Genomic DNA, 26,156 nt, shown 5'->3' on the forward strand with positions numbered 1-26,156 from the left:
TGTACAAATAGTTTCATCCCTCAGGAGGGGCTCGGTTATGTTACAGTAACAAAGAGCCCCAAATCACAGTCTCTATTAAAAATACAAAAAATTAGCTGGGCATGGTGATGCATGCCTGTAGTCCCAGCTACTCAGGAGGCTGAGGCAGAATTGCCTGAACCCAGGAGGCAGAGGTTGCGGTGAGCCGAGATCACACCATTGCACTCCAGCCTGGGTAACAAGAGCGAAACTCCGTGTCAAAAAACAAAACAAAACAAACCAAAAACAAAATCGCAGTGGCTTAAAACAAAGGTTTCTCACTCTACTTGTATCACAATGTTTCAGAAGTGTGATGCTCCCCAGCCCGTTGCTCTTTTTACAAGAGTAATTCTGAGGCTGGGTGCAGTGGCTCATGCCTGTAATCCCAGCACTTTGGGAGGCTGAGGCAGATGGATCACCTGAGATCAGGAGTTCGAGACCAGCCTGACCAACATGGAGAAACCCCGTTTCTACTAAAAATACAAAATTAGCCGGGCGTGGTGGCACATGCCTGTAATCCCAGCTACTTGGGAGGCTGAAGCAGGAGAATGGCTTGAACTGGGGAGGCAGAGGTTGTGGTGAGCCGAGATTGTGCCATTGCACTCCAGCCTGGGCAACAACAGGGAAACTCTGTCTCAAAAAAAAAAAAAAAAAAAAGAGTAATTCTGCATCCCTTTAAGAACAAGAGGTGTTTACTGACCATGACAGGTGGTTTACAGCAGTGTTTCTCAAAGTGTGATTCCCCAACCATTTGCACCACAATCTCCAAAATATTACTAAATGCAAACAATTTATTTGTATGCAAATGATTTGAACTCTAGCGTCCCAACCCCTATCTCCTGAATCAGAAACGGAACACCAGGGCGGTAGAGTCTACTACTAGCTTCTCAAAGTTCCTTTCAGTTATGCAGGCCACTATTTTACAAAAGTTGCCATTTAAATGGGTATTTTACTTTCCTAGAAATAACTAGAGTAGCATAAATACTGTTGATTAAAATGTCAGGGTTTCATGTTTATATTTTCTTATATCAAGTACAATGGTATATATACTCTTTTTTTTTGAGATAATTATTCTAGATTCCAGGCTTTCTTCTAAATACAAGTTCCTTAAACAGGCTCCAAATTTTCTTTAATTAATCAAGGTATGTTAATGTCACTTGGAATTCTACATGGAAAAGCCAACAAAATAACTGAAATGACTGAAGAAGATCAATCAACATCTCTATTAAAAGTCCAACTGCTATATTAGGTTGGTGCAAAAGTAATTGCGGTTTTTGACATCCCGTTCAATGGCAAGAGCCACAATTACTTTTGCACCAACTATACATTTTGTAGATGATCGGCATTTAATCCAACTTAGCATGTCAACTGGAAATTTGTATTTTCAAGCTGACCTTCTGCAAAAATTTTTTCAAAACAGGCTTGACACCATCTCCCTGCTCTGCTACCCAACCAAATAAATTGAATTTGTTTGAAAAAAAAAATAAAAAGAGTTCCCTTCGTCTTTATTTACTCAAGATTACCTGAGCTACTGCTAGCCTAGCCAACCTTTTCAAAACACCCTCAATAAAATTATCCTCTTTTCAGCCAGTCATTTTCTTCCTCATAGTTACATTCAGATCTGCCTTTGGAGAGACATTTCACCTTGTTGTACTCACTGGACCCTGTCTTCCATCAAGTCGGTGAGGTCACAATAAAATACTGATTGTAACATGAGCAAGTGACAGGAACAAAAGGAAAACTTAATGACATTATTACCTACATCTGATGAGCCTTGTATGAAACAGGTATTATTTATCAATAAATTTTTGGAAAATAAACTCCTCAAACCTTATGCTGTTATGTTAATGTAATGGGCAAGTCTACTTGCCTAGGTGAGAAGAAAAAAACAACAACTACAACTTGATTCCATTTGCTTTATCCAGAAGAAAAACATTCAAAGTAAGATGTAGACATTTAGTTACCTTTAAATAATATATGAAATAACTTACATGCTATACATTTCCAAATACACCGAACATAAATCCAACTTTATAAGACATATACACAATCTGCTTTTGCCAACATATACCCTGTAGGTCACTTACGATGTAACTGATTTCTCAGTCCATCTGTGAGCATATTAAACACACAAATATATGTCTAAAGTTGAAGATTAAGATAATAAACCAGAGTTGAATACAAGAAGTCAGCCACAGAAGATTCTAAAACCACAATCAGTGACTGGAACACCAAGGCACAAAAACTTCCCTTTGTAGTCACAGAGATTAAGTTTCCATTCCCAGTGCTTAAATATGGAAGTAGGATTGGTTAATCACATACTGTATTTTATAGTGTATTTCTGTTACTGTTTAAAAAGGAATACTTTAATTACATAATGTGTTACAGAAAAGCACTGGAATAATAAACAGGATTAGAAAGTTCTTATAAAGTTTATTTTTGTCTGAAAAAGATGTTTATGTTCAAAACTAATATAATAGAGGTGTAACAGAAAGCAGCATAAGGGACCCTTTGCAAATTTCCTAATACTTGAATTGTACCTCATGTCACCATGTTATTTAAATTTTTAATTTTAAAGCCAGTGGGTGATACTGCTAATTCCAAGTGATAGCTTTGGGGTTTTTACATTTTGTTTAGCTTAGTTTTTTGGTAATTTAAGACATGTACTAGTACATAAAATAAACAGTAAATATAACATGGCAAAATGAAATCCTTCCCAGAGTTTAAGTTGATTTTGTTAAACAATAACTCTGTACTAGAACTCTTTAATTTTCTTTTCTCTTCTATATTTAACAAGAAGAAAAATAATGTTCCACATAGAAATGACTTCAAAATTCATGCAACCATGCAAAATCTAAACTATCTGTACTTCCCTTTTTTATTTACCCAAAAGTTTTTGGGTAAACTGAAAGTTAGATACTCCAGGAACATCAACTCATCGAGCAATAAGGCAGTTTAAAAATATACGTATACAGGTACTATCATTGTTTCTAAGAACAGATTTAGAGCTTTAGCTCTTTGAACTTACATAGTTATGAAAGAAATAAAGCCAACCACAAAATAAGAATCAATGGAATGCAGTAATCCATATATAAAAGACACAAATGTGTTTATACATGTTCAAGAAATCAATAATCTAAGCTGTAAATAACAAATCATCAAATGTGACACTAAACAAATTATGATCAAAATAAACCTTCAGTTTCATTTATTTTGAATACAAAAGTGGGGCAGGCTAAATGTGAAAAGTGTACTTCTACAATTGCTTATATAGAAGTATTGTAGCATGCAACCCCAGCAGTAACGAGAGCACAATTCTTTACAAACAAAACAAGACTGGCCAAAAGAAAAACAAAACAAAAAATCTTTTGTAGGCTATAAAACTTAAGGGTAAAGAATCCACTGGGAATTTAAGGCTTTCTTAGAAATATTTTTCATGGCACTTCAACATTAAATATCACTAAAAGGCAAACTATGTAAATATTCATAGCTACAAAGCTACATAACTGAAAGAACATGCCATATAAATTATTAAGAAACTATGTTGTCAAGTTTTGTCTTGAAGTTAAATTATACTTAAGGAAGGCTATTGATGTTTGGCTGAATGAACATAAATCATATAGAAATGTCAAATCACTAGTGTACAGTGCAAATTATGTTTTAAGTAAATACATCAAATACCACTCATTTCTTACAGAACTGAATGTCATTCCTTGCTGTAAGTGCAATTGAAATGCCTTATTTCTCTCACAAGGACAGTTATTACCCTTTCTTCAACTATTAGCCTACTGTTAAGCCCTAAAATATTTATTAGACAAATTCCTTTTGGTAATGCTTTCAAACCATCCTCACAATAATCCTTTTCTTACACTACAATCATTGCAGAAAAAACTCTGAGTCTAACAAGTCATTCTTGCCACACCATACTCTAAGCTGACCACAGCAGGTTCTGATTTAGAAAACTCTTCTGCATATTCACTGTAACGATTATCTGCTGGGCTGCTGCCCTCTATAGTTCGAAGAGAATCATTCACAGGTAGCCGAGTCTGCTCTTTAAAACGCAGGGAAGTTTTGAGAGTAGGTGATTCAGGATGAACTGAATGTAACAATTCCTTGGTGAGGATGTCATCTGTTTGCTTATTTTTGCGTTGTTTAATTTTCTAGAACAAACAAAAATTTGAAAAAAAATTTACTAATTGCATATACCACAATATGTTACATGAAAAAAGAAAACATGCTTTTGCAAAATATGTTCTCTATATGTATAATGCAAAACTAAATCTCAAAAAACTAAAAACATCTAATGCATATGACATCCTTGAAAATTCTAATCATATAATTTTTTTGCTGTGGAAAATGGTTAGTTTATATATTTATTAAACAAACACTCCAGCCAGACTTAACTGTAGACGATCACTAGGCTTCCACACTTGAAACCAACATATATTACCTAGAAAACATAATGTATATGAAATATTCACACTGAAAACAAACAAACAATTACTTATGAAGCTAAAGGGCTCACTGACTGTAAAGAGCTTTTCTTACATGGTTTTCCTATAGTGGTTTGTTAGGTAAAAAGAACAGACTTTGGAACACAACAGAACTTTACTTTTTTAACAGAAGATTTTTAAAGTGTCCTGTGGCAGAGTATCATGCTTTCCAAGTTCTTAGACTGTCCAGATAATCTTCCTGTATTACCAATCACCTTGGACTTGCCGCTCTTGACTATATCCTTCTACAATTTGCTTAAGCAGTCATTACTCACTTATCTAAAAGATGACTAAGGGATACTCCTACTTGAGAGGTAGATAGGACAGTTTGACTGATGACTGTCTAGGATTTTAAAAATACACATGTACTTACTGATCTTTTTTGCTTATATATGATGGCGGAAAAAAGATTATAGGAAAGTCTTAGGGTAGAGAGGGATTTGTTAAACAAGACACACACAAAAAGCAAAAAACAAAGACTGATCAATTTGACATGAAAATTCAAAATATCTATATATAGCATACCATAAACAATAAAGTGGAAAAGACAAGAATAGACTGGACAAAGCCATTTATAATATATGTAACTAACAAAGAATTCGTGCCTGGCACATAGACAACTCTTACAAATCAATAAGAAAAAGGCAAATATGCCAACAGAAAAATGAGCAAAGGTTTGAATAGGCCATTCACAGAAAAGGAAAACCAAATGACCAACAAATATGAAAAGTCATTTAACTTCATTTGGAATCATGGAAATCCAAAACAGAAAACAATTTAAATGTTCACCCACAGCTAAATGGATAGACTGTGATATGCTCATACAATAGAAAGTTATACAGTAGTTACTAATAAAACGAATGATTTAAAGCTACATGTATCAACATGGATAAATGTTAAAACAATCTTGAGCAAAGTGAAGCACATAAACAGTATGGTAACTATAGTTTTAAAACATCAGTTTTTTAAGCAGAGTGAAGGGTAAATGGGCATATACATTGTTTCCCTTTAAACCTCATACAAACATTTATAGATAGTATTTGTTATTTTTTTCAGTACACAATAAACATATTTTAAGTCAAGAGAAAGGTATTATAAATTGTGGATACAAACATCTGTAATAAAAGTATAACAACATGCCCAAGAAGGACTCAGACCAAATTCAGCACAGTGAAATCTGCCCACCTCAAAATACATGGGTGAAGACTGGGTTAGTATAGAGGGTCTTCAAATAGATCTATGCTTTATTTCTTAAAACAAGAACAAGAAAGACCTGAGCACATACAGTAAATGTTAAAATCCCACAAAAGCTAGCTGGTGGGTACACAGATATTTATTGTGTTTATTCTCTACATTATGCTATATACTTCCAGTATTTTAAAATATAAAGAAAATGATTCAAACTAGCATATTCAATCAAAGTAGGGTTGACTTAATTCTGAAGCAACTATATTTACTTCAGAAGTTTTTTTATGTGCTGATTTATACCAAGAATACAAGTATTGGTTTAATTGTAAACTAATTTCACATTCCAAATACAGTAATTAGATACTTCAGAATACTTACAGATTCTAGGTCTTTAATATCTTTCTCTAACTGTTTATTTTGCTCATTCATATTCATAATTATATTAAATACAGACTGCCTAGGATGCAGTGTTTGATCAAATTGGTGGTACATGTTCCTCCAAAACCTTTATGACAAAAAGAAAAAGTTTCAATAAATTGTGTTTAAGAAAATCAAATATAAATACTTCATGATGTCAACTTACTTAAAATTGAAAGATACTGTATTTGGCTCCAAAACTATAAATCTATGAGATTTGGAACTGTAGAGAGGATTTAAGTACTTCTTTTGGTCTTCCAAAAGAAATGGCCACAGGGAATAAGTCTTCTCCTTCAACCTTAATGTAATGAGAAAAACAGAGAGATCTTTCCTATAGATGCAAAGTAGTAATGATAATATTCATTTTTATAAATCAGGCAATGGCTTCAAAGCAGATTTAAATTTTAGTTTTTTCTTCTATTCACAGTCTAACCTTGTCTCAAAATTCTGTATTCTCTCTATTCTCTTTTTTCATTCATAATTAAGTAGTAAAGCCATGTTTCTTGAACATAACACGGTATACCATTTTCTCTCAAAACCACATATTTTAAGGAATTCCTGTCAACTCACACAATTTCAAAAACTTGGTCTCTGTTCCACCACAAACACATAGAACAAGACACTAATGTATCTTTCTGCCTGGACTTCTTCTCTTAACCCCATATCTGGGTGGTAGTGGCAAGTATCACAGGGCAGGAACACAAGTAAGTGTGAGTGGGTACAAAAACGGAAATGGGCAAAATCAGGTTGTTATGCAAGAATTTAAAAAGTCAATTATTTTCCTAATCTAAGTGTGGGTGGGCAAAGGTAAGAATGATTTAGACTGGACATTTACCAGGTAAACATAATGTAAGTATCCAGGGGGAAAGCGGAAAATCTTCTCATTTTTCCATAACTCCTAAGATGACCCACAGGTGTGTCTTAGAGAAAAACTGCTAGGAAATATCTACTTTTATTTCCATCTTTCCATTTTTGAGAATGTTGGCACTAATTAAGAATAGTTTTTCCTAAAATAGCTCTGTACTCTTCTTCTAGGAAGAGTCACCTCTGTGCTCCAAATTATAATGAGCTATTTTGAATTACTGTAGCACAGAGCTAAAGTCTCAATCTTCCTTGATTTGTTCATCTCTGCCATACTCATATTTTATTCCCTCTACACAGCTTTAGAATTTTCTACATGCTCTCAGTTCTGCCGTTAACTCTGTTGCGTGTGAACATGTGGCTATCTTCAAATATTACCAGATTTCGATTCTCTATAGTTAGCTTCCCTTGGATGTTAAAAAGTCTGTTAAGTGCCCTTTATTGCCTACTTTAAGAAATCCAGGCCGGGCGCGGTGGCTCAAGCCTGTAATCCCAGCACTTTGGGAGGCCGAGGCGGGTAGATCACGAGGTCAAGAGATTGAGACCATCCTGGTCAAAATGGTGAAACCCCCGTCTCTACTAAAGATACAAAAAATTAGCTGGTCATGGTGGCGCGTGCCTGTAATCCCAGCTACTCAGGAGGCTGAGGCAGGAGAATTGCCTGAACCCAGGAGGCGGAGGTTGCGGTGAGCCGAGATGGCGCCATTGCACTCCAGCCTGGGTAACAAGAGCGAAACTCCGTCCCAAAAAAAAGAAAAAAAAAAAAAAAGAAATCCAAACTCAGAAGCTGAACCTAAAAATATATACACAGGACCTCTAAGACCTACTCCAGAGATCTCCCTTGTATCAAAGTTTAGGCAAAAACCCCCATCCCCAAACACTGGTCAGGAAATAACATGAACCAGGATCAAGCAGTGTCTCAGAGCTTTGCTGAGACCCTCCCCAAGGACGGACATGCTGCAGCCAACATAGGTAGATTTATTTTCCCCAAAGAACTGTCTGTTTAGAAATGTGAGAAGTGTAAGACTCCATCTCACCTTAAAGCAAACCAACAGTTTAAAATATTTCATACTTTAAAACTAGCAACCAATACATTCTGGGAAATTAAATGGTGTAAAGATTTCTCTGTTCTAAAATATATACATGCAGAACAAAACAAGCATGAGGGAACTTTTCAGGGTGCTGGCAATAGTTCATATTCTGGATGCTCATTACATACGTATGTGAGTTTGTTAAGACATACAGAGCTTCACACTTATGCTGTATGTACTTTTCTGTAAGTATGCCACAATTCAAAACACATTTTATAATGTGCTTTTACTACTACCGGAAAGGTTGGGGAATATTAGAAGGGTACTCAGCTTCAGGAGCTTCAGGAATATAAACAATAAACTCTCTACAACAAAGTTTCAAATTGTCAAGATATTTTATTAAGTTTCACCCATGATTTTGGTTAGACCTTGGCCAACTAGTAGGCAAAAGGAGACCCTTGAATCATCTTACTTGAGCTCTTCTCTTTCCTTCTGACAATTTCCAAGGAAGTTTCCAAATTGGCATGAATGAATATGTTCATGGATCTGAAGAAGAAATGCTTCATTGAATTCAAAGGCTTGTGGAAACTGTTCGGTCAAATGCCACACACATTCCAAGAACTGAGTAAACACTGGTGAGACTTCCTTTGGGTCACCATCCAAATGGCCACACCTAACCCCACAGAAAGGACAAGCTTTTAAAAATACCTCTGAAAGAAATACATTGTTCAGGTATTGTTAAACATACAAAAATATTCCTAAAGCACTGTTACATTAGCACAAAACCCATAATTTTTATTGAAATCATTTATGAGCTTTTAAACCACAGCTTTAAAGGATCTGTTTCCATCTCTAAATATAATGCAGCCAAAAAGGAAGGTAATAAATAGCCATGAAAATTAACAAGGGTACTAGAATTGAAAGAAATTACAGAAAAAAAAATAAAATGTCTTCATGTAAAATACAGTACGATACCATGACACTCTTACCTCCCATTACATATGTGAGTTCATAAAGAACAGAAACATTCTGGCATTCTAAACTTAGTTTACTAATTTTATAAAATCTATGATTGTGTAACTGTGACTCACCTCTCTGAAAATTTATGTCCAAAAGAGATCCAGTCCTTTTCTATTAAAACCTTAATGAGAAAAAGTAAAATTCACTTTCTGACTACTTTCAATTATTGCTTAGACTAGATTAAGTCTTATTAGTTTAGAAACAGTATTTACTGTACACTTTTAACTTATAAACAGCACAAAAAACCACAGGCAAAAATTGCCAAAACATTGATTCAAACTGAGGTTAAAGAAGAGTAAAATGCATGAAAAGAAATAGTTGTGTGACTTATATTATTTCCGCTGGATTTACTACATTTTAAGTGAAAAGTACATGTTTTAAGCAGTATTACATTTAAGTTTTTGTTTTTTTTGAGGCGGAGTTTCGCTTTTGCTACCCAGGCTGGAGTGCAATGGCGCAATCTCGGCTCACCGCAACCTCCGCCTCCTGGGTTCAGGCAATTCTCCTGCCTCAGCCTCCTGAGTAGCTGGGATTACAGGCATGCGCCGCCTAATTTTTTCTATCTTTAGTAGAGACGGGGTTTCACCATTTTGACCAGGATGGTCTCGATCTCTTGACCTCGTGATCCACCCGCCTCAGCCTCCCAAAGTGGTGGGATTACAGGCTTGAGCCAAAACTGCTAACAAAAGTTACCTCTGGGTGATAGACTGAGGTGGGTATTTTAAACCTTTTGGCTTACTTGTATATTATTTATATACTATATTTTTGAAGAAAAAACAACTAATGATAAAAAGACCAATGATTTTAATCAAATCATCTTACTTGAGTTCATGTTCAAATCCAAGTGTTAATATCTATCCTCTTGAATGGATTGACTTTATCTTTTCCATGCTTTTAAGATAAACTCAATCCATTCATGAGAACAGATGTTAACACTAAAAACAGATTTCTAACTTTTTCAGTCTAATCTAAACACATATTCATAGTATTTAGTATACTTTATCACTTCATTATGTAGTCACCAAGCACATTCTTTTCATAGTGTCAAAACTGCCAGTTTTAGCTTCTCTGATTTTGTCTCAAGCCTCTGCTTTTGCAAGTAGGCCATACACTGACATGGCTGAGGATGCAGTCACTGGAGCCCAGGCACTTTGTGTGACCTTGGGCAAGTGATCTTTTGGCTGGAGCCACAGGTTTTATTCTGGTCTTTCTGCCATTCTACTACACAACCATGTTTAAAGGATAACTCAATATTTTTCTAACTAAATGTATTCCTCGGCTCATCTCAGTGAAGAGCCAGAGGGCAGCATCATCCATCCTGGCACCTAATACAGAAGCTTGGAAATCATCCTAGAGGAAGACTCCTCTCTTCTATCCTACATCCAATCCATGACCAATTCTTTTTTTGTTTGTTTTTCTTTTTTTTTTTTGAGACAGAGTCTCACTCTGTCACCAGGCTGGAGCGCAGTGGCACAATCTCAGCTCATTGCAACCTCCACCTCCTGGGCAATTCTCCTATCTCAGGCTCCTGAGTAGCTGGGATTATAGGCATGCACCACCATGCGCAACTAATTTTTGCATTTTTTAGTAGAGATAGGGTTTCCCCATGTTGGCCACGATGGTCTCGAACTCTTGACCTTGTGATCCACCTGTCTCAGCCTCCCAAAGTTCTGGGATTACAGGCGTGAGCCACCATGCCCTGCCCATGACCAATTCTTACTGACTCTGTTTTCTAAACATCCCTGGAACCCATCACCTCCCCTCTTACTTGTGTGTTACTGCTTTAGTTCAGTAAAACTAAAAATTCTTTTGTCTGATAAGTTATCAGTGTAATAGTAACAGTAACAATAACAGTAACAGTGTCTATACTGGCCTCCTAGCCGCCATTCCCACTCCCTTTGGACTTCAAGACACCAAGACTTTTTTTTTTTTTTTCAAAAAAGCACATCCAATAAAGTTACTGTGTGCTTGTTTAAAGCTCTTTAATAGCTCCCATTATCCAAAGAGGAGAAAGCCCCATTCATCCTTGTCTTCCCCAGGCCCTGACCCCACTCTATACCTCTGCATCCACTCTAATACTCACTCTGAACTCCATGCATCACACATTACCTGCAGTCACCCAAAGAGGTTATGCTTTAGTTCACACTGTTCCTATTGCCCAGGAAGCTCTCACCTCATCCCTGGTCATTTATTACAATTTCATTCGGATGTCTAACGAATAATTGAAGCCAAACATGGCAACGAAAATATTCCTTATCTTATACTCTCAAGGTAAGCTGAGCATTATTTTCTTATTAGCAGTACTCCCACTTGGCCTGTCCCAGAGTCAGTATGTTAGCAGCATGAAATAGTGGTGCTGAAAAAGGACTGGTGATTTTTATTCTTCCCGTGCTTTAAGACGGCACTGTATTTAATAATTCTAAACTAATGAAAATTTTCTAACATCTCTTCATTTAATTTACCACAAGTCAAGATGTAAATTTTGAAAACATATAATCTGATCACATGTTTAAAAGCAAGCAAATAAAAATCTCATCATACCTTTAAAAGCAAAGAAGCAAAAAGCAGGAACTAGGGCTTTATCTTCACAAAGGAGAAAATCTACTGAACTAGAAATTTAATCTCAGATATAAAACATGCCTAACATGTTACTACACTTACAAATGCAGGTGGTTTAAACAGAAGGTTTCCTTCAGAATTTAATTTTAAGTACTCTTATTTGTGACTTGTTTTATCACATTATTTATATTTGTTAGATAAAAATCTAAATAATGAAAATACTGAATATTTCCATTGGAATATTTAGGAAGAAAAATTCTTTAAATCTAAAGTTTATTGTCAGCGTCAGCACAAATGGAAATGAGTCTAACTCAAGGTTTCTCAACCTCAATAGTGCTGACATTACAGGCCAGATAATACTTTGCTGTGGGGCTGGCCCCCTCAGCAAAAATTTTGTGTATTATAATGTTTAGGTTAGCAATATCCCTGGCCACTACCATGGATGCCAGTCTCATCATTTCCTTTAGTGCAAAATTGTCTCCAACTTTGCCAAATGTCCTCTGGAGGGACATGAAATTACTCCTACTTAAGAACCATCAGTCTAACCAAATAAATCCTTACCATGAATCCTCTGATTGTCCTGTAGTAGGAATCCAATAAAAGAGAACCCAGGGAACAAACCTGGGAAGTCCTATCCCAACCATCAGAACAATGTACCAGCACACTTGCGTTTTCAACCATTATTGCCTGAAAAGAAAGATCACATAGTTAGATTCTAGCGTACTTTTAGGTAAACCAGTAAGTTCTACTTGAAAACCACACTAGCAGGTATTGTGTTACAAAGAAGTGCTATCTATGCCTGCAATAATAATGTCACAGCATAATTTCCAAAATACACAACAAAATATAATAACAAGAACACAAGCAAACAAACAAAAAACAAAGGCAAAAATGTTGCTTCAAAGTATTTGGGAGCATTTTTTTAAGTCTCCACATTAAGTGCCACATGGTATTTTTAAGGCTCAGAATAAAGTGAAGCTTATTAAAGAGGTAAAAAATAATAAAAGTTATCTGATGAATAGATATAGTCCCCAACAGAACAAATCTACTCCTTCCCACCATTACAAACCCCAAGACCAAATATGAAAGATAAAGTGTTACTCTGGCCAAGAAGATTGCAGCATCCATAACAGCTTTGATATGGCGAAGCCATCCTGAGCTCTCCAAACCGGAGTAGAAATCATTGACAGAAAGCCCTTTAGTGCCATTGACTAAAAGAGCGATAAAAATATTTCAGTTAGAATATGGCTAAAATCTCTGTTTTTTTTCAAGATCTTTCTAGATAAGCAAACTAAGAAAGAAGACAAAATAATTAGGCAAGACTCTTTATAAATGAAAAGATGCTATTAAAAGCTCAATAATTGATTTTTGGATATATTTTTCTATTATTCCTGTGCTTAAAAAATGCTCCAATCTCTTTAAAAACATTGTGGCACAAGCATCTAACTAAAAATAATCTTATATTTTAATTTTTAAAATTCCATACTATGAATGGAATATTTAAATGAACATTACCATAAATTAATATTTACTATACTGACTACTCAAGAATATCTATCTAATAACAATTTTTTTGCAAAACCATTAGAATTGTACTAATACAGTAGCCATAATTAAAAAAATGGCTACTAAACATTTGAAATATGGCTTGTGCAAACTCAGATGTACTACTATAAGTGTAAAATACACGCTTGACTTCTAAGGCTTGATGAAAAGAAAAATATCTCATTACTAATTTTTTTATATTGATTACATTTTAAAATAATGTTTTAATATATTAAGGATATTATTAAAATTAATTGCACCTGTTTCTTTTTACTTTTTTAAATGTGACCACTGGAAAATTCTAAATTACATGTGACTAGCATTAGATTTCTTTTGGACAAAGGTGCCTAAAAAAGTAAGCAATAATATACCTTCCAATAATTTCTGAAGGCTGGATCTCATGACATGAATATTTTCAATTCCAACAAACTGAAATCTAATACTGGAATAGTTGTCTTCATTTTCATAACCTTTTCCAGCTGCTCTGTTGGCCATTGCATTCAGCTAAAATTTAAAGTTTTAGAAATTTAGAGACAAATTACTTTTCTCTTTTCATTTATCAAAATGTGATGAAAATACTAGGTAAGCAGTATTTTAGCTAGCAGAGAGTTTAAAGGAACTCATCAACACTGAATAAGCTACCATCTTTTGAAAAGTAAAAATACCACGTTATTAAATAGTAATGAAGGATATAATAAAGTAATATGATTAATGAAAAGGTGTAGACAAGAAGTTCCCATAAGTTCATGAAGCCAATTCATTTATGTTTTTAGTCAGTTTTTCATACGTTTGTAATATTTTAAAATTAGAAAGAAATGTCTCCTATCTTAATTTCTAAATGATTCAGTTGAGCAGAGCTGGCTGGGGGACTTTTCTACCTATGAGATTTACTTCAGAACAAGCCTAGAACACTGATCATTCTGAAAGCCATAGGGACCTGAAAATCAGATCTGAAATATGCTTCAGATTATTTCAGGTCTTCTATATGAGAGATTACTGGAGGCCCATATACCATGTAATATGGCATGTAATCAGCTATCCAGATACACCTCCAAGAACTGGGCCAAAAATAAACTGGTCTCCAGGAAAAAAACAGATTGCTCATAGTCCCATGGTCTTTAGCTATTAGATCAAAATGTTGTCAGTGGTCCCCTTAGGATTTCGCATGATTAATTCTTCCAGGCTAGGATTTCATACAGAATATTAATATAATTTATTAAAAATTTTTATGAACGTGGATAAAACAGACTAAATGAGGAGAAAAGGAGCTCTTCTAGCAATCAAGTTCAAAATAAAAAAATGAAAAAAAAAAAGGAGCTCTTCATTTTGTAGACTGGACTTCAGTTTGGTAACAAGTAGTTAAATTGTATCCTACTGACTCACTAGTTATTCAGCACCTAAAGTAAAATCCACAGTTAGATGTTAAAAAATGCTTCCGTGTTACTATCTGATTTACCTTTAACTAGTAAAACAATCAAAGAATGATATATTTTCTGTGTAGAAGACAATTATACAAATGAGAGCTATGAGGTCTGAAGAACAAATCACTGTCAGACCTCATCTTCAAAAAGTCTATTACGATCACCTTTTATACTTAATATTACTGAAAAAGTGTTCTAGAATTTTTTTTTTTATAAGAGACATCGCCAACACTCTTAACTCCTAATAAAGTCTTTTATTTTTAATACAATAAAAGATTATCAACCAGGCACAGTGGCTCACACAGGTAATCCCAGCATTTTGGGAGGCCGAGGTGGGCAGATCACAAGGTCAGGAGATCAAGACCATCCTGGCTAACATGATGAAACCCGTCTCTACTAACAATACAAAAAATTAGCTGGGCGTGGTGGCAGGTGCCTGTAGTCCCAGCTACTCGGGAGGCTGAGGCAGGAGAATTGCTTGAAACTGGGAGGCAGAGGTTGCAGTGTGCCAAGATCATGCCACTGCACTCCAGCTTGGGCAACAGAAAGAGACTCCATCTCAAAATAAAATAAGATAAAATAAAACAAAAAACGAAATAAAATAAAATATTATCAAGTTATCAATTTCTATTTTTAAATAATTCTTAATTTTTTTTTTTTTTTTTTTTTTTTTTGAGACAGAGTTTTGCTCTATCACCCAGTCTGGAGTGCAATGGCACAATCTCGGCTCACTGTAACCTCCGCCTCCCTGGTTCAAGCAATACCTCTGCCTCAGCCTCCCAAGTAGCTGGGATTAGAGGTACCTGCCACTGCACCCAGCTAATTTTTTGTATTTTTAGTAGAGACAGAGTTTTCACTACGTTGGCCAGGCTAGTCTTGAACTCCTGACCTCAGATGATCCACTCACCTCAGCCTCCCAAAGTGCTGGGATTATAAGTGTGAGTCACCATGCCCAGCCAAATAATTCTTCATTTACTCAAATTAATCTCTTCTTCTGTTTTCTAAATTATCTTTTGTGAAATTGTATAATGATGAGAATCACTTCTAAAGTAGTGACCATTCCTTTTACAACGCTGCCTAAAAACCACTTGTGTTCTATATTGCTCACTCGCTTTTTCTCATTGCTTTCTCTTATTTTCTCATCATTCCGGATTTTTGAAGAAGTCCTCACTATAATTCTGCCAATATCCTTTTGTGTAGCCCACCAGCTCTGTATGCGATGCTATAACAAAAATTAAAAGTAATGTTAACTCTTACCACTGAGGATTTTAATTACTTTAGTTTCAGAATCCTATATGAATTGGTTGTTCAACTATGCTAATAAAAAGAAGGGACTCTGACATTTGTCCCAATGATAAAAATTTAGCCCCATAGCACAGATACCTAATATAACCCAAATTCCTGTTCACTATTTATAATTCTCTAGTTCCATGTTTCCTAAGTATCTGTTTTCCTTATTTTCTTGAATATTTCAAGCTAAAATCCATTATTTTGCATAAAAATGTTTTGCCAATTGAAAATTCTGCAAAAAAGAATAATAAGAATTTAGCCTGGGCATGGTGGCTCATGCTTGTAATCCCAGCACTTTGGGAGGCCAACTGAAGTGGGCAGATCACTTGAGGCCTGGAGTTCAAGACCAGCCTGGCCAACATGGTGAAATCCCATCTCTACTAAAAATACAAAAAATGAGCCAGGAGGGGTGGTACGTGGCTATAATACCAGCTACTCAGGAGGCTCAGGCAGGAGACTTGCTTGAACTGGGGAGGCAGAGGTTGTAGTAAGCTGAGATTGTACCACTGCACTCCAGGGCGACAGAGAGCAACTCTGTCTTAAAAAAAAAAAAAATTAATGATAATAATAATAATAATTTATTTTTCACAACACACATTTCATTATTTCTTCACAATACCATAAGACTTATACACTATCAAGAGTTCTCAATATAAAATTCAGCTTTCCTGAATTTATATAAATATTAGAAGACATAAGAAATCAACATTAGTTAGTCAGAAACTGGTCTTCCAAATTGGTATCCTTTAAATAAAGGATTGATTTCCTTAGTATCATTAGCCTTAATTTAAAACTACGATTCAGATATTTTAAATACAGGAAAGTTTACTAACTCTTATTAAGTAATAAAGACAATTAAACTAGCAGACTGTGCTGTATTCAAGATACATACTTTTGGCCTGGTATCCACGACATACATATAGCAATTGACTGGATTGGCTTTACTAATGGCTTCAAGCAAACGTTCATCCTCCATGCACCTGGCACTGAATCCAGAGAGTGGTTGACTACATCGACAAATGGCAGCCTTGTTTTAAAAGGACAGAAAACAGATTATGCAAAGATCTCTAAAACATGTCTTTAAAAATGCTTAGAAGAAAAAAAGCCAAAAGTGTTCAAATCATATATGACAATTAAGAGGCAGTAACATTAAGATCTTCTTTGAATTAAATATTATTTCAATATCTTGACATTCCCTAAGTTTCCCCAATATTCTCTTTTCATAAGAAAACTAAATACCTTCTTATCTAGTTTGATGAAGAAAACCTATAATTCTCTGTAAAGTAATATACTGCTAAGATACCTGCATTTGGTGCTCCATTTAAATTATAGGATACTTCCAACTGAAGTGCAAGTAAAAGATTAGTCAATAAAAATAGAACAAGAGTTTTTAAGTAGCAACACTGAAACTTGTCCTTTCTAAAGGCTTTAAGATCTCTAATTAGAAATCAGCAATCAATATAAAATGAGAAAAATGAGCTTCAATTCAAATTTGGATTAAAAGACAGTCAATCGAATACAGCAAGAATATCTATAAGTAGTGAGTGTTTGGATTCAATATTTACTGCTTTTTTGCTTGTTTTTGAGACAAGGTCTTGTTATGCTGCCCAGACTGGAGTGCAGTGGTGCAATCACGGCTCACTGCAGCCTTGACCTCCTGGGCTCAAGCAATCCTTCCAACTCAGCCTCCAGAGTAACTGAGACTACAGGTACACAACACCATGCTTGAGTAATTTTTGTATTTTTTGTTGAGATGGGGTTTTGCCATGTTGCCCGGGCTGGTTGTCAACTCCTGGGCTCAAGCAATCTGCCCACCTCAGCCTTCCACCATGTTGGGATTACAGGCATAAACCATCACGCCCAGCCTATAGTTGTTTAAAGTCCTAAAGAAAATTTAAAAGATTTAAATCCATATACATTTTTTCCAATGGAAAATATATACATATATATACACAAATTTGCACATCTGCATATTTTAAATTCACACAAAAAATAAAACCATGAAAATCTGATAAACTAGTAGAAAATAAGCACTGCCTTATTAAATTCTTTTCATGCCTACTTTCTGACTTGTTAAGTTGTTCACTGAATAACTATCTTCAGCCCAACTTTCCAATAAACAAAGTTTACACATATGACTATGTCAAGAGAGGCCATAACCATTTAACGTCTCTATGATTTAGTTGTGAAAAGTAGATTAGAAACTTCTGTCTGAATCCTTACCCCTTTGCCTCTGCTCCTTCCCAAAATCCAATGGAGGTTCAAATAAAGAAAGTTGAAATGTATAAAACCACAGGGACAAAGAGAATGGGAAAAAAGGCAACAATAGAGATGTCAATAAAATTTGGGGAGGTGACAGTCAACTAGCAAGTGATAACCAATTTTACAGGACAAAGAAAGCTGCTAACTCCCTTAAGTCAATAAGAACCAAGGTATTTTGTGCAGCAAAATTCCAAAAGGCACAAAATCTCTGAAGGCCTGAACAGGAATATAACTGAAAAAAGGAGAACTGGTTGCATGCCTATAAAAGGACTAGCTAAGACTACCAGATTCTCTCACCTTGAAGACAAAGTTTATTCTATGATGAGGATGAACCTGGAGACTCTATAGCAACAGACACAGTTGTGGGCAGGGGTGAAGCCCTATACTCACAAAAACTAGGAGAATTAAGTGAAGTCTATATAACAAAATGTGAGATCCTGACATCACTCTTCTCAGATTTGAATCATAGACAGACTTACTATACACATTGGGACCAAAAGTAGAGGTTTCTTCTTTAAGGAAACCAATTTATACAACAGAAAGAATCCCAAAGTCAGGAACGGTAGCTGACACCTGTAATCCCAGCACTTTGGGAGGCCAAGGCGGGTGGGTGGATCACTTGAGGTCAGGAGTTCCAGACAACATGCTGAAACCCCATCTCTACTAAAAATACAAAAATTAGCTGGGCGTGGTGGCACATGCCTTTGATCCCAGCTACTCAGGAGGCTGAGGCAGGAGAATCTCTTGAACCTGGGAGGTGGAGGTTGCAGTGAGCTGAGATTGTGCCAATGAGCTCCAGCCTGGGCAACAAAGTGAGACCTTGTCTCAAAAAAAAAAAAAAAAGAAAGAATACCAAGATACAAACCACTTCTGCACACAAACTTTAAAACAGCTTAAGTATGAGAAGTCACCCAAGAAACAGGTATTTTAAAGACAGTAAAGACAAAAACACTAAATAAATCAAAAAAATGGAACTCTGAGCACAAAGATAACTAATGTGGGAAGCAAGAGAATTTTTTTTTTTAACTTTTAACGTCCTCAAAGAACTCATACATTACATACATTACATCCAAGAATAAAAAACAATCTTTAAAAATTTCAGAAAATAGGAAAAGCTCTCAGATATTAAAAACACTACAGCAAAAAAGGATCTAAGACACACAATGGAGATAAGATGGAGGAAATCGTCCAGAAAATACAAAAATATGATACAGAGGAGAAAATTTTTATTACAAAGTATAAGTTTATTTTACAAAGCCCAATTGTCAACTAATGAATAAAAAGTGCAAAGAAAATTTATAGAAAAGAGGAAATTACTAAAGAAATACAGGAGGAAATTTTCAAAACTGAGACCTGAGTTTCTGGATGAGATTTTAAAAGACATGCCAAGGCACATTACTGTGAAATTTCAGAACAGGCCAGGTGCAGTGGCTCATGCCTATAATCCCAGCACTTTGGGAGGCTGAAGCAAGTGAATCACTTGAGCTCAGGAGTTCCAGACCAGCCTGGGCCAACATGGTGAAACCCCATCTCTACTAAAAATACAAAAATTAGCTGGGTGTGGTGGGGGGCGCCTGTAGTCCCAGCTACACAGGAGGCTGAGGAAGGAGAATCGCTGAAACCAGGAGGCAGAGGACACAGTGAGCCGAGATCTCACCATTGCACTCCAGCCTGGGCAATGAGAGAAACTCCATCTCAAAAAAAACAGAAAGAAAGAAAAATAAATTTCAGAATACTGGGGGGGAAAAGAAGATTCTAAAAGTTCTCAGATAAAAAAAAATAAGGTCACAAAGGATTGGGAGTCAGAAATGGCACAGAATTCCTCAACTTATTTGCTGTGAGATGCAGGGGAAGTGATTACCCTCTTTGAACTTCAATTTCCCCACTTGAAAGTTTCAGGTAAATAGTAAAGCCTACCTTACAAAGTTAGGAAGATATCCATATAAAGCATTTAACATATAGTGCCTCCTGGCCTTCAGTAGGCTACAAAGGTAAATTTTACTCTAAGAAGCAACCCTTATTACAGCATCTCACTATAAGGATGTCTCCTACACCGCTTCATGTTACAAAATCCTTTTGATGTAAGCTTACTATTAAAATGGGACTCTGAAATGCCCTTGGTTCTCTCCCTTGTCTCAGTGGTTGTCTTATCAAAACTATTTGGTTTTCCCAAATACAAGCAGAATCGGAAGAACCACAGGAAAGGAAGAGGATCACATCCGTTAACTAATTCTATTATTTTCAAGTCACTGCTGGAAGGAAGGGAGGGTCTAGAAAAGATGACAAGAAGTATGAAAATTTCTATATTTGAGTAGTTTTGTTTTAAATTTATAAAAATGTAATTAAACAAAAAGCCAGTGCTTCTCCATTAGCAATCTTTTTTATTTTACTTTTTTTTAAGATGAAGTCTCGCTCTGTTGCCAGGCTTGAGTGCAATGGTGTGATCTTGGCCCATTGCAATCTCCACCTCCCGGGTTCAAGTGATTCTCCTGCCTCAGCTCCCTGAGTAGCTGGAACTACAGGTGTGCATCACCACGCCCAGCTAATTTTTGTATTTTTAGTAGAGTCAGGGTTTCACCATGTTGGCCAAAATGGTGTCTATCTCTCAGCCTTCTGATCTGTCCACCTCAGCCTCCCAGAGTGCTGGGATTATAGGTGTGAGCCACCATGCCCGGCCAGCAATCTTTTAATGTAAAAAATAGTGTTCTTGATCCAGGCACAGTGCCTCATACCTGTAATCCCAGCGCTTTGGGAGACTAAGGCAGGCTGATCACTTGAAGGCAGGAGTTTGAGACCAGCCTGGCCAACGTGGCAAAACCCCATCTCTACCAAAAACAGAAATTAGTCAGGCATGGTGATACGTGCCTGTAGTACGAAGTACTCAGGAGGCTGAAGCACAAGAATTGCTTGACCTGGAAGGCAAAGGTTGCAGTGAGCTGAGATCATGCCACTGTACTCCAGCCTCAGCAAAAGAGCAAGACCCTGCCTCAAAAAAAAAAGTGTTCTTTTACATATTTAAATCTGAAGAGGAGTTATACTTTATTTCTAAAATCAAAAGAAAAGCATCCTACCTTCTTATCTTGATGATAATAGGAAAGAACTGGGAATCTTCCCTTGCTCCGGAACTTGGAACTACCAACAATTACTGTTTTTTTTGCTGTCCAGGGAACATAAAGTTCTCTGGGATAAGTTTCACAAATCTGTAAATATCAAACAAAACATAACCATTCTACTCTTAGTTCAAAACCACCTTGAAAAACTTTTAAACCTTATTAAATGCAAGAACAGCACATTTTTAGTACATAGACAACTTGGTACTCTGACACTCTCTGACCCTCTGGTACTAACATTTTCTGAATTTCTCCAAAACATTGTTAAGGTACCTTGTATTCCTGGTTGGCATCAGACAACTCCCAGTGTGAATTTGGCACTCCCATCCTCTTATATTCCTCAGCAAGGTCAATGAGCTGCCAGCCTTGTAGTCGTTCTGAATCATTTTGTTTGGGATTATAAGAAAATGCATAGAGATCTTCGTATTTTGCTATAGAATACAAAATTTTAAACATTAAGTAAAATTTATAAGACTAATACACTACAAATAAATTCAGTTTTTTTCCTTCATTTTCTCTTTACAGTCTTCAAAGAGATGGCTAATAGTTGAATATATTTGATGTTCTATATGCAAATGAGTATACCTAAAAAGACACATATCAATCTGAGATTGGATTTATGTCATCAGCAAAAATAAAGATAATAGACTTATGTGTTAAATACTCTATTGCATTTTAAAGTAAAATTATAAAGACACTAATACTCACTTCCTACTAACCACTTTCCCAAATTAGATATAAAATAGACTAATGTTATAATGAGAAGCTAGAGATGGCATACAGAACATGAAATTGCATTATCCATCCCTATAGGACAGTGTGGACCAAAGCTGTTGCACAGAGCTCTGGGGGCACTTCCTTCTGAACAACGATAAGCCTGGAAGTCATTGAATCATCTTTACTATAAACTCTGGCTTAAGACAATAGGATGTTACAGGCTTATGTCCTCAGAGAGAATAATGAACAAAGACCTGCTCTGAGACTGCTCTTGCAGGCAGCAATCCAGACTGCTCAACCAAAATCCAGTCCAACATGTAATTCAAGTCACATTAGGGGAAGGAAGTCACAAGATTCACAGGGCGTAAGTGGTGATAAGATTCTTCTTTAGCACTGATACCCCTCTCAACCTTACTTCTACTAAAATAAAATCCACCCTTTCTTGTTTCTCTGCTCATCTTCCATATCTCCCATTCAAATCTATTGAATATTTTAGTCCCATTTATACCAAAGAACCGTGACCTCCCTTAAAATTTTCATTTTGTAATATCAACTTCCAAGTCATTCTCTTTGATTGTGAAATACCCACTTAAATACCCACTTAAAAAATACATTGTGCTGCTTGCTATCAATAGATTTAAACCATTAAGATGAACCTGTGGTTTTGTAAGTCTACTATAAATGCTTTACTTTTTCCTTACCTTTACCCCATTGTTATATCAGATCAATAGTTTCTAATTACTTTCAGGCCAATTTTGGGGAGACAGAGTACATGAGAACTTGACTGTCAGAGTAAAAAAGTGTACAATAACAATAATAGAACATTAAATAAAGTATCTTAGATAACCCATCTCAAATTGAGCATGTAAGCTTTGGTCTCTAAGAACAATACCTTGTTTTGACAGTTGTAGCAAAGAGTTGTAAATATCATGGCAATCTCTTTCTCTGGGAACAATGAAATGCACAATTCTGAAGTTCTTGCACTGAATCACAAGTGGGCATCCAGAAGTAGTCAAAGCAAGCTTCTCTACTGAGGCAATATGGTGGTGTAATATCTACAGCATGAAAAAACATCCAGGTCATCAACATGGAAAGCACTAAATATTCTCTTCTAGAATGTGTTTAGTGTTAAGAAATGTCCTCCTCAAAAAAAGTTGCAAATGTTACATACTACTCACTCACACTTCAAGTTTTTAAGTGACTGAATGCCCAAATCAGGAATATGGGTGTCACTCTGATCCTTTCTCTAACACTCCACATATTCAATACATTATCAGACCCTGGGAACTGCATCTTCTACATGTTTCTGTAACCTATCCACTTCTCTCCATCTCTACTGTCTCATCCCTAGTTGCAATCTCCCCACTGTTTCTCACCTGAACTATTATAAATAGCCTCCTAAATGCTCTCTCCATATCTACCCTTGATCCTCTGATCCATTTTCTACAACACTGTAGTGAACACTGAAAAGCAGACTAAAAAAAGAAAGGCAAGCTAGTCATTTCAAGTCCCTCCCCCAATCACTGACTATGTTCTGGTGACAACAGCCTTCTTTTGGCTCCTCAAATGCACCAAGCTCCTTTACACATGGTCAGATGCTCCCACTAACTGGGATACTGTAGCTCCACTCTTCATCTAAGAACTTCTAGACACATTTCTAGCCTTTGCTTAAAACTCATATCACCAAAAGTGCAGCCTCCCATGCCCCACAACCCTTCCCAAGTAAGTTAGGTCTCCTTCCTTTTCTTATTGCAGATCAACCTATACTTTTCCTTCACAGTGATGGTGGCAGCAGCCTGTCCAGAGTGGCTACTGTGAGGAAGCCAGCTGCAGCTAAGGAGGCATAGCCAGGGCTGTGTGCTCTGCAGAGCCAGCAAGACCTGGGAACAGGTGATCCCAGTGGAAGCCACACACCCTACTGAGTTCACAGGGAAGGACCCCACACTCCCAGGCACAGTTGCAGCCGCCCAGCCATGGCTCTGGACCTGGGTATCCTTGCGCTCTTGGGGGTGTGGGAAATCTCCTGCCCCTGTAGGTTCAGAACTACCTGCTCTACTCCCTAGCACCCCCCAACTCCCATCACCCATTCTGTGGTGGAGCAAAGTTGTGGACATGTCCCAATAGCTGAGCCCAGGAGCTGCTGTGACCTGGCTGGGTGTGCATGTGCTCAGGGTGTCATTGACACACCAGCCCCTGGCTGCCTTGGCCTCTCCGGAAACTGCTTCTGAGGCTGAAACTCTGGGTGCCTCAGAACCCAGTTCTGAGCAAAGGAGGGAGACCGAGGAGCTGGGAGGTGGCATGGTATGGAGCTAAGGGCACTCCCCAGGACAGACAGCCCAGGTACCATGGGCAGCATGTTGATGGCAGCAGGAGGCAGGTTTCTAGGTGGGAAGGAGAGGGTCCCCAGTAAAATCCCACTTTGAAGCCAGGGATGGCCTTAAGCCTGGGGACTGGGCTACCAGTTCCAGGTGGAGTCTGCCACCCAGAGAACTTCCTTGATGCCTTTTGGCCAACCAGACGGTACTTTTTCCAGGCCAGCCAATGGAGGCCCATGGACCAATATCACTTCCTCCATTCTGAGCCCATAAAATCCCCAGACTCTGACACCCTGAAATTCATCAGGACTACCTGCCTATGGGTAGAAGCTACCCACTTTGGGTCTCCTCTCTACTGAAGAGCTGAGAGTTGTTCCATTCCTCAATAAAGCTCTTCTCTGTCTTGTTCATCTCCAGTTGTCCACATAACCTCATTGTTCATGGATGTGGGACAAGAACTCAGGACTTGCCAAACAGTAAGAGCAAAAAGAGCTATAACACTTCTCTGACCAGCCTGCCAACTGCAAGTGGGAGCTAAAGGGATTTGTAACACTACAGCCCTCCTGCCCTCTATTGGCACTGGGTGGCCACCCCATGCAACAGGAAACAGCAGCAGGGCCAGGCCAGCCCAAGAGCCGCTGGCCAGAGCAGGGTGGTGGAACCAAAAGAGCTGGAACTCAAACAAGCTAAAACATGCCCCCCAGAAACATGCTCCCTGCTGCCCCATGCTGTGGGTAATGAGAAGGAGAGTAGAACTGCAGCCTTTCTGGTAGCCCAGACCTTGGGGTTCTCCAAGCTAGGGCTGTTACATGTTGTAACTCCCTTGTTGGGGCTCTGCAGTTCCTGATATATCTGAGCTCCAGGGTGCCACCATGTTCCCCTTGTCCAGACACTGGTGCCCATAGCAGAAGCTGCTTGCAGTACATGTGGTCCAGCTGCAGCCTCACATGGAGCCAGCACTTGTGCCAACACCTGGAGCTGCCCACCCCATTGCAGCAGCCAGCATGTCTGGCTGTGCACAGTAACCAGACCCTGGGCTTGCTTGCTCACACACCCATCACTGCCCCACACCTGGCAAGCCCTTGGCAGGCATGGGATCTGGGCTGGTAGCACAAGCCAAGCATAGTCTGCCAGGCCAAGTGAGTGGAACAAGTGCAGCAGGTGCAAGCAAAACTCAACCAGAGGCATCAGTAGCCAGGGAGGTTTCCAGCTGGCTAAGCAATATCCAAAAAATCCTGTGACAACAGCACTCACTACATGAGTAATTTGTCATGTGGTGAATGTCTGTTTCTCCAGCTAGATAGTGGGCAATTTATAAGAAGCGAGTCTAGTGCTCAGATGATCAACATTACATCTCTAGCACCTAACACAGTACCTGAAACAAATATTATCTATCACACAATACAACTTTAATTTTTTAAATGTGAATCCCCAAGCCAGAAATACAGATGTCATCCCTGATACTTCCCTTATCACAATAAGAGTTCACTAAATGAATGAGTAAAAAGTCCTACTATAAACTCAATACTGGATGGTATTTTGAACATATGTTTATCATTCTCACCTACTACCAATAATATTTTGTTTGCTAATAAAAATGTCTACTTTTTCTTAATACCACTCCTTTTAAAGTATTTATAGAAAAGTTTTCTGGAGAACAAAAGATCATAGGCTCCAAATCATGGCAAGAGATCCATTAATCCCAAATTAATCTAAAAATTCAACATAAATTTCAGTTTAAAAATTCCAATCTGCTTTGGGTTTTTTTGTAGTAGAATGAGGGATGAATACATAATACACATATATAATTATAACCACATTTTAACATTAATTATACATATTAAATTTACAGTTCACCTGCAAGATTAAATGCATATAATCAAGAAAAGCCTGAAAGAGAATAATGAGA

General features: G+C 37.2%; 1 protein-coding gene across 4 annotated transcripts in view; it reads right to left on the reverse strand.

Annotated features, from left to right (window-relative positions):
• Positions 1–1,920: 1,920 nt before the first annotated feature.
• Positions 1,921–26,156, reverse strand: part of MTMR6 (myotubularin related protein 6) — a 41,512-nt gene continuing 17,276 nt past the window's right edge. The window contains exons 3-15 of one of the 4 annotated variants that reach the window (XM_035302373.3): positions 22,825–22,987; positions 21,489–21,646; positions 21,177–21,305; positions 16,736–16,870; positions 15,662–15,775; positions 13,504–13,636; positions 12,689–12,798; positions 12,149–12,274; positions 9,100–9,149; positions 8,481–8,681; positions 6,283–6,414; positions 6,078–6,204; positions 1,921–4,178 (exon numbers count right to left, since the gene is read on the reverse strand). In XM_035302373.3, the coding sequence (XP_035158264.2) occupies positions 3,918–4,178; positions 6,078–6,204; positions 6,283–6,414; positions 8,481–8,681; positions 9,100–9,149; positions 12,149–12,274; positions 12,689–12,798; positions 13,504–13,636; positions 15,662–15,775; positions 16,736–16,870; positions 21,177–21,305; positions 21,489–21,646; positions 22,825–22,987 (1,839 nt within the window). In that variant the 3' untranslated portion in view covers positions 1,921–3,917. The remainder of the gene's footprint in view (positions 4,179–6,077; positions 6,205–6,282; positions 6,415–8,480; positions 8,682–9,099; positions 9,150–12,148; positions 12,275–12,688; positions 12,799–13,503; positions 13,637–15,661; positions 15,776–16,735; positions 16,871–21,176; positions 21,306–21,488; positions 21,647–22,824; positions 22,988–26,156) is intronic. The other 3 variants (XM_002748930.6, XM_078375198.1, XM_078375199.1) reach the window with 3 other exon arrangements.

Source organism: Callithrix jacchus, chromosome 5, assembly GCF_049354715.1.
Source record: "Callithrix jacchus isolate 240 chromosome 5, calJac240_pri, whole genome shotgun sequence".
Taxonomy (NCBI): Eukaryota; Metazoa; Chordata; class Mammalia; order Primates; family Cebidae; genus Callithrix; species Callithrix jacchus.